The sequence below is a fragment of the Phyllostomus hastatus genome, unplaced genomic scaffold, assembly GCF_019186645.2.
Source record: "Phyllostomus hastatus isolate PE091 unplaced genomic scaffold, TTU_PhHast_1.1 phas_contig_210, whole genome shotgun sequence".
NCBI lineage: Eukaryota > Metazoa > Chordata > Mammalia > Chiroptera > Phyllostomidae > Phyllostomus > Phyllostomus hastatus.
Window position 1 is genome coordinate 3,815,915 of NW_025333737.1, and position 13,139 is coordinate 3,829,053.

Sequence of the window (13,139 nt, forward strand, 5' to 3'; positions counted from 1 at the left end):
TTCACGACACTGGCCACTAGAATCACTTGCTTCTATCTCACATCCCTCTGACTCCAGGCTCACCAAGCTACTTTCTGGTGATAATTTGGTTTCCTACATAACTTCATATACATATGCTGAGAATTTTGCAAGGTTACGCTCTCCTGGGGTTGGTGGTGGGGCTGCCTTTGATCTGAGGGCTCCGTGTCATGCAGTAAACCCTGCATATGCTACCTTTCCATGTCGGTGGTGTCCAGAGCCCGGATGCCATCAGCAAGAGGTTTGTCAGGGTCAGCAGAAATTTGCTCATACTGATAAGCCTGCATCTTCTCAAACAGCCGCGTTAGGTTCTCTTTGCGGATCCTTAGCTGGGTCCACTAGGACAGGACAGGGCAACAGTTAACAGCTGGTGTTCAGCCTTGGAGTCTCAAGGCTGTTCTGTTCCTTACCAGGAGATTCTGGGGAAACCTAACAAGCCTCGGGGTGGGGGTGGGGCTCTGAGCGAGCTTGGGCCCTGATAATAGCGGTGTCCAATCCAGCCCTCAACCCCTTGGGGAGCGTGGAACATTACCTTTTCATCCCACTGCCACACCCTCCACAAGTCATTGATGTGCAACTCAGGTTCCACATACTCCTTCCGGTAGAAGGCAATAAAAGGCACCTGGGGTGGCAAGGAGACTACAGTCAACCAGGGGGAAAGATCTGTATGGATTGCCTTTACCAAAGGGGTAAAAAGCTCCAGAAAACTCCTCAGTTTGGAAGACTGGTCTCCCTCACAGGCCCATCCAGGGTGCATGCTCTCCACCACTGGGGAAGAAAATGCTGCAGACAGGGTAGCACTGTTCTCTTGATCACCAGTCTCCTGTAGTCTTCACACTTAAGTCTAGGGGCCACTGCTGAGGACAGGAAAAGGGGAATCCCCACCCGACTAAGGTAGTTTACCTTGTCCCTCATCCCCTGGCTGAATTTCTAAAACTGGAAATGGGCCACTAGAGATTGGGTGCTACCTCAAAATGCTGATTTCGCATGAAGCCCAGGGCCTCTTTAATCTTCTGAATTGTGCTGGGCCCTTTTCGACTGAAGCTACTGGTTGGCTGCCCTCTGTCCAGGTAATCACAGCTTTCCTACAGTAGGAAGAAAAAAGAAACAGCAACAACACTGTCACTTGCTTTGTCTCACTGCACATGAAACTGCTTCATGTCACAGGATGACCCGTCAGATGAAATCGAGAAAAATCCCTCTCATCTGCATGCACACAAGTGCGCACAGACACTGTTCCACAATAGGCACGCAGATGTTTGGGACAGTAGAGGAGCAGCTCCTCAACTTCTGGTTCATGGCAAACACAAGGACCTTTTTGGGGGGTACCTGCAAAGAAATAGTTGGTGTGGCAAAAGCGTTCCTGTAGATCCAGTCAGCTTCTTCTTCTAGTTCATCATCTTCAGCCCCTTTGACTGGGATGGAGCGGAGCTGCATGGGACAAGACAACTGAGTGAGGCTGACTTCCTCTCACATCCCACGTAGGAGAAACACACCATTCTGGACAAAAACGTGTGCTCCGGAAGCACACGATTCCAGTACCCAAAAGAGTGTCATCCTGGCAAGTAGGCCCTTCACATCTTGCTAAAGAAAGAGTGCCATTTCAAGAACCAGAAGCAGCACAAGAGCTGATCTTCCCTCCTCGGGAGCTGGACTCCCTGTACCGCCCAGTCAGGTGGCGCTCACAGCTGCCTTCTTCGATCACATTTGCTAACACTGTCGCTAAGATGGTTTCTCTGCTACAACCCTCACAGCAAGGAGGTTCAGAGCTGGTGATGACACGTCAGCAGGACAGAGGCTGGTAGTTTCTCACCTGGAACCTCTCAGGCAGGTCAGTGGCTCGAATTTCATTGTCCTGGTCTGTGAGGTGACTGCTTTCCAGCTCACTGGGCTCGTACATCTCAAAGATGCTCCTGCGGCTCACACGTTTCTTGGTGGTCTTCTTGGGGCGCACTCGGATCTCACCCTCAGCCTCATCATCCTCGTACTCATACTCTTCCTCCAGTTCTTCGTCATACTCGTTGTATTTCTCAAATTCATCATAGTCAAAGTCCACACCAAAAATCTCCTGGGCTTCCTGCAGGGCCCTGTGGGGGAGAGCAAGGGGCAGTGGGCCCAGGTTCTGGTGTGGAGAGACGTGCAGCCCCCGCACAGACCCTTTACTTGCCCCAAGGGAACTAAGAAGGTTAAGAAAAAGGCAAATCAAACAACATTTTCACCATGGAAGAGGCTTAGCTGGGGACGTTTCGAGGAATGTTATTTACGTAGGATAAAAAGCCCATCTTTGACACACGCTAGTGACAGGGATTAAGTAGCAAGAGGGTAAATGTGTCCAGATCCAGCTCAGTGGATCTGTCTTCTGCTCAGACATTACTGTGTACCTTAGGGCAAAACCCTTCTTCTGACAAAATTCTATTTAGAAGGTTAATGTATAAGTGAATAGACACAGAGCTGCAGGTTGAAGAGAGAGACTGGAGTCCCGCCCACTCCAATCCCACTGTGATCCTACAGTGCACAGGGTACTCTCGGAGCTTCTAGGAACAGGCTGACATCACTGCCTAGCAAAGGGCACCTGAAGCAGGAAAGCAAAATGGCTGAGAACTGCTGCGAATGTCCCATTTCTGGCAGAGGCCTCTAACCTCCTTGACTGGGTTCACTCAGATGCCATTATCACTACATTGTACCAGACCCCACTCACGCATCTGTGTATCCAGGAAGCTTTTTCCGCCACTTAGGTTTTTTCAGAGGCTGTCCATCATCATCCACAATGAAGTCATCAATGTCTGGGTAGGAAAGGGAGGGGTTAGTGCTCAGAGCCAGGACTAGGTGGCTTTAGTTTCTATTATGCGAGTGGCCAGTGAGGAGAAGAGTAGGGAATCTCCTAAAAATGAACTTTTTGGTGTGTCAAATCCTGGGGGCCTAGAGCTGAGGAATGGTTCCCCATCCTGTTCCTAGGGGCTAGGAAACCCTAACACTTACTCCAACATTGGCTTCCCTGCCCGATGCCACATACCTGACTCTTCATCATCTTCCTCCTCCTCCTCTGCAGGAGCCATGGGGGCCTCCATGGCCTCCTGCCCTTCTTCCCCTTCACCATCCTGGAAGATTTCCTCTGCAATGGCCTCTTTCTCATGTTCCTCCTTGCCATACTCCTCCTCGTCATCGTCCTCGTCATCTGACATTTTTTTGACACGTCGGTATTTTTGCTAGGGGTGGGAAAACCTGCTTCATCAGGGTCTGAGGGGACTGGCATAAGGAGGTCTGCTCTCCAGTCTCACTCACGTTTTCCCACTGGTTATGCTGACCGAGGGAGATGGGAGAGAACCACATTACGTGGTACTCTTTCAGCCCCAAAGCCTACCCTTGAAATGCTGACAAGCCTTTCTCTGACAGGCACCCAGATCTCGGATATAAATCTAGACTCCGCAGCACAATGATACTGAGCAACTCTCTCTTCTCTGATGTTCTCCAGACTGTTTTGGATGTGCCTCCTTCCCCAGGAGTAACTGAATTTCAAGGGCTGTCTCCTTTACCCCCAGGGACAGAGACAAAGAATGGCACTTACTCCTCTTTTGACTTTGACACCCAAATTCTCTTCAATGAGGTCAAAATCATCATCCTCCAGGCGATCATCAAAAGATGCTGGAGAAAACAAAGTGTTACCCATGGTGACAGACAGGCCCCCTTTCCACGGCAACTCCCACCCCAGCCTCATTGCACTTGAGGAGAGACTACTACTCACTGCGTTTTCTCTTCTTGTGACCAACATCATCTTCTGAATCACCAGAGTCGCTACCCTCATCCTCCTCCCCTTCATCTTCATCGTCATTGATAAAGCCTTTCAGGTTGCCCTGCTCATCCTGATCATCAGGGTTCTCCTCCTCCTCCTCCTCATCTAGAAAACACCCGTGTTTGAGACATGAGGTTTGGGAAACATGTTGGGGTGGGCAGGGCCACCTGCTTAACTGTGATTTTCCATCTGCTCTGAACCTAATGGCCTGGGTGCCATGCCAACTCTTCTGCTTCATCCAACCGTGTAAAACACGACCACTGACTGAGAACACAAGCACGTGGAAGAGACTATCTCTTTCCTGTATTTACCATCAGTCTGTAGGTAAGATGATTTTCCTAATTACTTTGGCTCTTTAATAGAGGCTTTATGGCCACCAATATTACCTTTGCTTTCCCCTCAGTTTATAAACTCAGCAATTATATTCCTTCTTTCACCATAATTCTTTTGATGAAACTTACATTTTCCTTTCTGCCTTTAAAGACATTTCACGGTTCTCTGCTGGTGACCTTAATGGTTGGGTTTGGTCAAAGAAATAGAAAACTGGGTGCATAACTACCAACACTGCTAGGTCTCTAAGAGGGAAACATTACATACGTATCTATTACTATCTGTCTTCTCCCCTTGATGTAAACTCTACAATAGCTGGGTTTAATTTTGTATTGTTCATTCTAGGCACAGTGCCTGGCATATAGCAGATAGATAGATACACAAGAAGTATTCTCTATGAAATGACTGAAAATTCTCAAGATGGCACCTCATGTGTGATAACTTCTGTGCTTAGCCTGAGCCTCTCATCAGCAAGAATCCAACTATCCAAAGTTTAGCAATAGTGAGAAGCTTGAGGCTGGGGACTCCTCACCATCATCCTCCTCTTCCACAAATTTCTTGGTGACTCGGGGCACCACCTCGCCTTCATCGTTGTACTCTTCCTCTGACTCCTCGGCTTCACTTTCTACAAAATCAGACATCGCTGCAGCTTTTCACGGCCTGCCTGAAAAAGACTAGAGAAGGAAGAGAGATGGTGATAAAAGAATGAGACACGAGACTTTACAGAGGGCCCCACACCTTTTCACAGACAGACTTTTAGCCACATGCCACCGCTCTGCCCAGTCAACTCCACCTGGGGAGGAGAGCATAAGGATCGGATGGCTCCATCTCTTCTACTTTCCATTCCCCCACGGATGCTCCTCTCATTTGTACCTTTAAAAAGGTGATTATACTGGACTTCTCGCTATACATTCCATCTTACTTCCCCAAAGAATTTTACTCACTTTACCATTTGGGGGCAGGAATGGTCAGATAAGGAAGGAAATAGTGTAGAAATAATTATATAGGATGGTAGTATTGAGATTATGTGATTCGCTCATCAAGAAGTTTGAAGAAAGCCCTGGCTGGTATGGCTCAGTGGACTGAGCACTGGCCTGTGAACCAAAAGGTTGCTACTTCGATTCCTAGTCAGGGCATGTGCCTAGGCTGTGGGGCTGGGTCCTCAGTTGGGAGTGTGTGTGAGGCAACCAATCGATGTATCTCTCACATATGTGTGTTTCTCTCCCTCTCTCACTCCCTTCTCCTTTCTCTAAAAATAAATAAAATATTAAAAAAAAAAGAAGTTTGAAAACAAGCACCCAATTAATGACAGGCATTTTCATATATATTATACCTGTCTATTGGCAGAGACAAAAGAACTTTTCAATAAATTAAACATTTCATTAGCTTGAGTCCACCTTTTTAGAAACGTTAGAATTGTAACTCTATTTTTACCATTATTCCCTCTCCCCCAACCTAGCAAAACAACAAGAGAAACCACAACACTTTGAAAGAGATTTACAGGGCCTACTAAATAAAAGCAACATAGTTAAATGCAAAGATTGTTAAGCTTAAGGGTAGAGATCAATCCTGGTCCCATCATGTATCAGGTATATAAACCTGAGCAAATGACTGAATGTGTGTGAGTATCAATTTCTCCATCTGGAAAATGGCAACAGTATACCTACCTACAAGGTAGCTGAGGATATTACATGACATAGGGGAAAGAACTTAGCATACACTGTTTCAATAAATGTTAACTAAGTTTGAATTCCAGGTCTAATTTTCCTTAGCATTCTGTAATTTTGTATCCATCAATCCAAACTTTGTCTTCTACTCCCCTGATTTCAGACTCATCCAAAGCCTGGAAGTTGCAGTGGAGAATGCCAAAACCAGAACATGGAGCTTCCTGGGACTTGAGAACTTTAAAAAACAGCACATATCATACAAATTGTACCATCAAGATTCCATTCTGGAATCCTGAAGCTGGTTGCTGATAAACTCAACATCACTCCTCACCTTGTTCTGAATTATGGTCATTGTGTACATGTCTATTTTCTCCACTCAGACTATAAGCTTATGGAAGTTGGAGACCTTCTCCAATTGAAGGGGTAATAAAAACTATGCAAATAGCCCTGGCTGGTGTGGCTCAGTGGATTGAGCGTCCACATGTGAACAGAGAGGGCAAGGGTTCGATTCCCTGTCAGAGTACATGCGTGGGTTGTGGGCCAGGTCCCTGGTTAGGGGCTGTGTGGGAGACAACCAATCATGTTTCTCTTGCATATCAGCGTTTCTCTCTCTCTCTCTCTTTCCCCTTCTCTCTAAAAATAAAAATAGTGCTGGCTGGTGTGGCTCAGTGGATTGAGCTTGGGCCTGTGAACCAAAGGGTCACTGGTTCAATTCCCAGTCAGGGCACATGCCTGGGTTGCAGGCCAGGTCCCCAGTTGGGGACGCACCAGAGGCAAATCACACATTGATGTTTCTCTCCCTTTCTCCCTCCCTTAAACAAATAAAATAAAAAATAAAAAACAAAGTATGAAAACATAAATGGCACTCTGAGAGGCATCATAAGATACTTTGTGATTCTGTACCAGATAAGCCATATCCTTCTTTGTGTTCTTCACAAAATACAAATGCTAAGTATCTGTTAAATACTACTTACTTTTTCATATTGTTGCCATCATTCCAGTGAAAGCCAGCAGTGGGAAGGGAAGAGAACAGGAGGGTGTGGCTAAAGGCTACCTGAAGTGATCTAAGCCTAGCATGAGCTTTTTTAAGTTCTGTGGCTCTAATTCTCCAGAAAATTATCTGTGCTGATATCAACTAATACCGTAACCGATTACCTTACGATTAACCAAGCTCAAGGGAACACAACTAAAGGTACTGAGTTCTGGTGGAAAAAGGAGAGGCAATGATACGGTCTTGTGTTCAATTTTAGGCTGAGGTTTCAGATGCCATTTTTTTTTCAAATGTTATAAAAAGCCTACCACGTACACATAGTCTGCTAGGAGCTGGGTAACTGAAAAGAAATAGGATTGTTGGTTCTCAAGGAGTTGACTGCTAGTAGGAGAAAGACATGAAAACAAATAAGGATCCTAAAATAATTGTATATATTATTACATTCGTATAGAGCAGGCACAGGAAGATAATCAGAAAACAAGTCGGAAACACTCATACAAAAACCCAACCAAAACTAATATGGTTGGGTTTCTAAAGTACCCTAGAAAGGCTAGGGTGCTTTAAGCAATTAAAAAGAAAAAAGTACCCAAGGAATAATATTTATCACACACCTACCAAATTCCAGACACTTAACAAACAACTATTAACCCTTCCATTGACCTAGGGGTTACAGCACACTTCTCTCTCTGTCCGACAGAGGAAACAGACGCAGAGATAAAGCCAGTTGTTCAAGCGACACAAACATAACAACCGCAAGAGCTGAGATCTGAGTCAAGATCTGTCTGACTCCAAAGTCACAGCTATTTCTGCTGTACCAGCAGTTCTCAGTGTGGTCCGGGAACACACCCTCCTCCCTCCCGAGAGTGTGCAGTGGTGTCTGCCAGAGGCTAGATGACGTGTACCACAGTAGACTGAACGCAGAAGCAGACATGAAAAATTCAGCTGTATTCTATTAAAGCAGACGTCAAAAAGATGAAAAACAAACAAGCAAACAGAAAGTAAAACAATGCCACTCTTCTCACTATATTTTTTTGTTTTGAAGATTATACTTGTTTTTCATTAAAAGTACTATTTATGTTTAAATGTAGTAGGCTTATTATTTTCTTTAATGAGATATAATTGACACATGACATTATATAAGTTTAAGGTGTATAAGTGTTGATTTGATGTACCTGTATTTTGCAAAATGATTACTTTTTTGTAGTGGCTTTATAATTCAAAATGTGTATTTTTCATTTTCATGTCTAATCCAGTATACATCAATATACATAAATCTCATAAATATCAATAGCTATAACTCACATAAACAAAATGTCTTTGGAATCTTAAATTACTTTTAAGAGTATAAAGGGGTCCCGAGATCAAAAACTTTGAGAGCCACTGCACTGGACCATGGTACAGGCCCTGCAACGTGGTGATATGGGAAATCTTGGGGTTAGATCGATGCCCTTTCCCCCTCTAAGATCTGTACCCTTAAGGCCATACACCTTGACTGGTGCCAAAAAATTATTTAAAATTTCTGCCAATTAATCTGGTGTTCTAATTTTAATTTTGACACCGCTTCTCCTCAGCCCTGAACTGAGCCATTAAAAATAGATTTGGGTACTGCAGTCCCTACACAAGTTTGTTCTAATTAAGCTATCAAACCCACGAATTCAATCTTGTAAAGCCTCAACACCTTCACATTAAATGCAAGCTACCTCCTACGGACCAGAAGCCCTATAGCCTACTCAACAGAGAGAAACAGATAGCCTACCTGATGAAAACAACGGCTTTCTTCCATCCCAGGGGTGGCTGGTACTCTGTGCGGCACGCAGCTTTTCTCTCATTCCCTAGGTTAGCAATAAAGTACATGCTGTGCTGTAGCTGGGGAATGCCTCCAAACTAGCTCGTTGCCAAGACTTCCAGTTAAAAGAGCTGTGCCAGACACAATCCTGACTTGCTGCAACTTGTGGGAGCTAGATGTGCAGAGGGTGCCGCAGCAGCGCTGCAGGCTGAGGCTGGCAAATATTCCAGGACAAAAACACTGCTACTTATTAGTATATGATTAATATTACTATATGATAGCTGAGATGAGCCTGATATAGTTTGGATTTTGTATTTAATATTTAATACTTATGCCCTTGAATATTCCCCATATTATGACTGTGAGTTAAATTTGCTGTTGAAATAGGTCCACAAGGGGAGTGGGGTGGTGAAGGGAGAAGGTTTCTCCAGACAGAAGCACAGCTGCAGTGCAAGATGGGGCTCAAAGGGAGAGGCTGGCGGTTACCATGACATTCTCTGGAAGAGGAATGAAGCTGGGATCAGATTGCCACAGGGGAGGCCTCAGCAGTCCCTCCCTTTGAACATGATGTAGGAGGCAATTAAAAGGAGACCAGAGCAAAAAGAGATGTCTGTTAATTCCCTCCACTAGCAGCTTCAATTAACCTTTACTTTTTTTTTTTTAGGGTCAAGTTCTGTGCTGGGATTTGGGTATATAAAAATGAGTAAAATATGCTTTTTTACCCGAGTTCACAACCTGTCTCAAAACACTTATAAATAAAGTTATGACAAAACATAATAAATGTTACATGATAGTCATATACGAAGATTATGAGAGTACTTTGAAGAGGGAGGTCAGGAAATATCTCAGAAAAAGTGATGCCTGAGTTGAGAGAAGTTAAGAAGATAGTCTGGAGAAAGGCAACATTAAGCAAAGGCTCAGGTTTGAAAGGGCCCAGTGGTCTGGGGAACAGTCCCAGAAGTTTGGTGTGGAGTTTAAACTACAAGACACTCTGTACTTTATGAGCAAGGACTAATCCAAATTGGATAGTTCATGAATGACTACCCAATTTGGAATCCCAAAACATAAAAGTTTAATAAATAAAAGTACTCTTTTTATTTAGTGATTTGAGAGACAGAGAGAAACATCAATTTGTTGTTCCACTTATTTATGCATTCGCTGGTTAATTTTTGTATGTGCCCTGACCAGGGATTGAACCTGCAACCTTGGCATACTGGGATGATACTCTAACCAACTGAGGTACCTGGCTAGGGCCAAAAAATAAAAGTATTCAGAGTCCACGTAAGACAACCTACTTTCAAATTTGGATTCAGAACTCTGTTATAAAAAATCCTAATTCCACCTAGTCAAGATGTTAAAATACAGAAAAGGCTAATTCTACGCACAATCATTTTAACATGCACGCACATCATATTTGTAAGAAATAATTTTAGAATCTTTTCAATGCCAGGGTATAAAAAGCACTACTGTTAATAATGGTTCACATAATAAGTAATTTAAAAATATTAGTTATCCCCTTTCTTTCCAAGTTTCCTTGGGGAACAAGGAAAGGGCAAAAGAGGAGCAGAAACAACTGAAATATGTAACCAGATTCAGAATCCCTGCAACACAAGGAGAGAGTGACAGCTAGTGAGCCTTGCACACAGCTAGGAAACATATACAGTAGTTCCTGCTGTAGCACAGGGTTGGCAAACTATGGAGGGCCACACCTGCCACTGTAGCACAGAAGCAGACAGACAACCCATAATGGTCCAGGAGACTTAGTTTGGTGACTTCTAACCTCAAAGTAGAGATCTTTTGCCCTGGCCAGGTAGCTTAGTTGGTTAGAGCATCATCCCCATATGCCAAGGTTGTGGGTTCAATCCCTGGTCAGGGCACATATATGAGTCAATCAATGAATGCATAAATAAGTGAAGCAACAAATTGGTGTCTCTCTCTCTCTCTCTCTCAAATCAATGCATTAAAAAAAGCAAATGAACTACAAGTAGAGGTCCTTAACAAATTGATGACAAAGGTACCGTGGGGACCTATAATAGAGGACCTTAACCTGGTTTTGAGGAAGTGACTTGAAACACAGACTCTAAGAGTGAGGAAGAATTAGCTAAGTGGAGGAGCTGGCTCCTTCAGCAGTTCGAGGAGTGCCGTGTTAGAGAAGAACACTCCAGGATGAGGCCCACGATGCAGTGTGGCAGGAACAGTGACGGCTGCTTTGGGAAGAGAAAGGTAGGTTCATAATGAGTTGGAGGTGAAGCTGTAAGAATCTTGGTAGGATGTTAAATTTTGGACTCTACCTGAAAGGTGCTGGGAAGCCTCTGTGGAGTTTTAAACAGAGAACTGATAGAACTTACTTATTTATTCAAAAACATTTTAACGAGTACCTACTACATGCCAGACACACAGAAGACAAAGTTCCTGTCCCTTTGATACCTGTATTCTGGTGCAGGAGAAAAACCACAGACAAATTATACAGACCTGTTTTAAGTGGTAGGAGGGAAATAAACACCCTCAGCTCTGAGAGTTCAGGTTGAGATAGGAAGAATGGGTAGGATGTGGTATGCAAAGCCAAGGGAAGAGGCTCCTGGTAGAAAAAGAATTGGCATATGGTATGTGATGTTCTAAGGCCAGTATAGCCAGAGAACGGTGAAGGCAGCAGAATGTGAGAGAGAGAGGGGTCTCCTTAAGCAGGGTTATGAAGGCCATGGGAAGCCACTGGAGCATTTTAAACAGGGAAATGACATGATGTGACCTGACCTGATCCTGCAATATAGAAAACAGATCAGAAGGGATCTGAGTGGAAGCAAGGTGAACTGGGGATAAAAAGATGATGGTGGCTTGGAACAGGGTGGTAGCAGTGAAGATGAAGGATAGAAGCCAGATACAAAACATATTTTGGAGGTAGAAATGACAGGGCTTACTATAAGACTTGGGGATGGGGAGAGCAGAGGAGGATCCAAGGTATTTCTGGCTTTCGTAACCATGTGGATGAGAGTATCACTTAGTGACACAGAAAAGACCAGGTTTGGAATGATGGGCAAACCGAAATTTTCTTATGCTATGTTAGGTTTGGGACATTAAGAGTCATCTGCACACAGTTATTATACTGGCACATTCTGTGCATGATTCTTCAACATAGAGGAGAGAAGAATGGACTAGAGATTTAGCCACGCTTTCAGGTGGTTATTAAAGCCATGGGACTGGATCACCTAAAGGAACATACAGAAAACCCAGGGTTAAACTGTAAAGAAAATTCAATGGTCAGACACTATGCAGGGAGCAAAAGTGGCTAGCAAAGGAGACCGAGAAGAGTTAGACAAGCAGAGAATATCCAAGAGTGAAGTGTCCACGAAGCCAAGAAAAGAGAATGTTTCAAGAAAGGAGTAAACTGTGTTGAATATTTTCCTCAATGAGGAAAATGGGAATGATGTATGTATGGAACTTGGTAATACAGAAGTCACTGGTGGTCTTGATAAGAGGAATTTCAACAAGTGGTCAGAAGAGAAATCAGACTGGTATAGGGTGAAAACTTAATAAAAGCTGAGAAAGTTGACAGAGATAGAAACCTGGCTATGAAGGGAAATTTTTAAAAAAGTAGTAGTGGTTGGAGGCAGATAAGAGGAATACCAGACAGAACACAATTTGTATGTTGATGGGAACAGACTTTTATAGAGAGATAGGATTCAGTGATTGATATTATTGGAAATAACAGAGAGGGAAAATCTAAGGATTACACATAGGATTCTGACTGTGATGCCATTATTGAAACCAAAAACCTGGGAGCAAGAGCCAATTTATTTGCCCCCAAAGCCATAAGTTACCACCACCCTGGGCAGGCTTCCTTATTTGCCAAGGTTTACTGAGGGAGAACTATAAAATGTGCCTAAGGCACAATGGCTTAATGTAATTAATCTCTTGATGAGGTTTAAACTTCTAAGGGAACAACAATACTATGCTAATCTAATGTAGTACCCAGACAAACCAATTAAATAAGAATTGGCTGGTCCCAGCTGAAGAGACACAAGTTATGGAAAAGGGCTCTAAATTCAGAGCTATGGGGAAGCAATCATACTTTTGTAATCAATGCAATGAATACTTAGGTAATTTTCAGATAAACAAAGAACCAAGCCACACACCTCCAAGAAATTAATCAAATTCAGAATTGTTTATACTCTCCATGTTTACTATAGCAATGGTGTAACTTAACAATCCCTAATTATTTCTGATATTACAGTGGATTTCCATGGGCATATTTTCGGAGAGCTTAGGTCTCCTCTTAAAAAAGAGTAAGTATCAATTTTTGCAACAACCAAGGGGAAAGTACTGCTCCAGCTGGTTCAAGGAAATGCCAGGAAAGAAAGGCAGAAACTGGAAGAAAACAACATTTTGACTTAATAGCCCATTTTGATTTCTGTGGTAGGCGTTTGTGGAAGTAGCCAATCGTCTACAAAAAGTTCTAACTTTACTATTCAATAATACAGAAAAAGATGGAATTTGGTACAGCCCTTTAGGCCTGATGGTCGAGATGCTGAAAGCTCCACAGATACTACATCTCCAGAACAA

At 43.5% G+C, this 13,139-nt stretch overlaps 1 protein-coding gene across 2 annotated transcripts in view; it reads right to left on the minus strand.

The window, feature by feature from the left end:
* Window positions 1-13,139, minus strand: part of SUPT6H (SPT6 homolog, histone chaperone and transcription elongation factor) — a 30,893-nt gene that overhangs the window by 17,240 nt on the left and 514 nt on the right. The window contains exons 2-12 of one of the 2 annotated variants that reach the window (XM_045836255.1): window positions 8,553-8,628; window positions 4,671-4,812; window positions 3,761-3,913; window positions 3,584-3,660; window positions 3,032-3,224; window positions 2,717-2,801; window positions 1,832-2,105; window positions 1,348-1,449; window positions 987-1,103; window positions 551-640; window positions 214-356 (exon numbers count right to left, since the gene is read on the minus strand). In XM_045836255.1, coding sequence (XP_045692211.1) covers window positions 214-356; window positions 551-640; window positions 987-1,103; window positions 1,348-1,449; window positions 1,832-2,105; window positions 2,717-2,801; window positions 3,032-3,224; window positions 3,584-3,660; window positions 3,761-3,913; window positions 4,671-4,779 — 1,343 coding nt within the window. In that variant the 5' untranslated portion in view covers window positions 4,780-4,812; window positions 8,553-8,628. The remainder of the gene's footprint in view (window positions 1-213; window positions 357-550; window positions 641-986; window positions 1,104-1,347; window positions 1,450-1,831; window positions 2,106-2,716; window positions 2,802-3,031; window positions 3,225-3,583; window positions 3,661-3,760; window positions 3,914-4,670; window positions 4,813-8,552; window positions 8,629-13,139) is intronic. The other variant, XM_045836254.1, reaches the window with a different exon arrangement.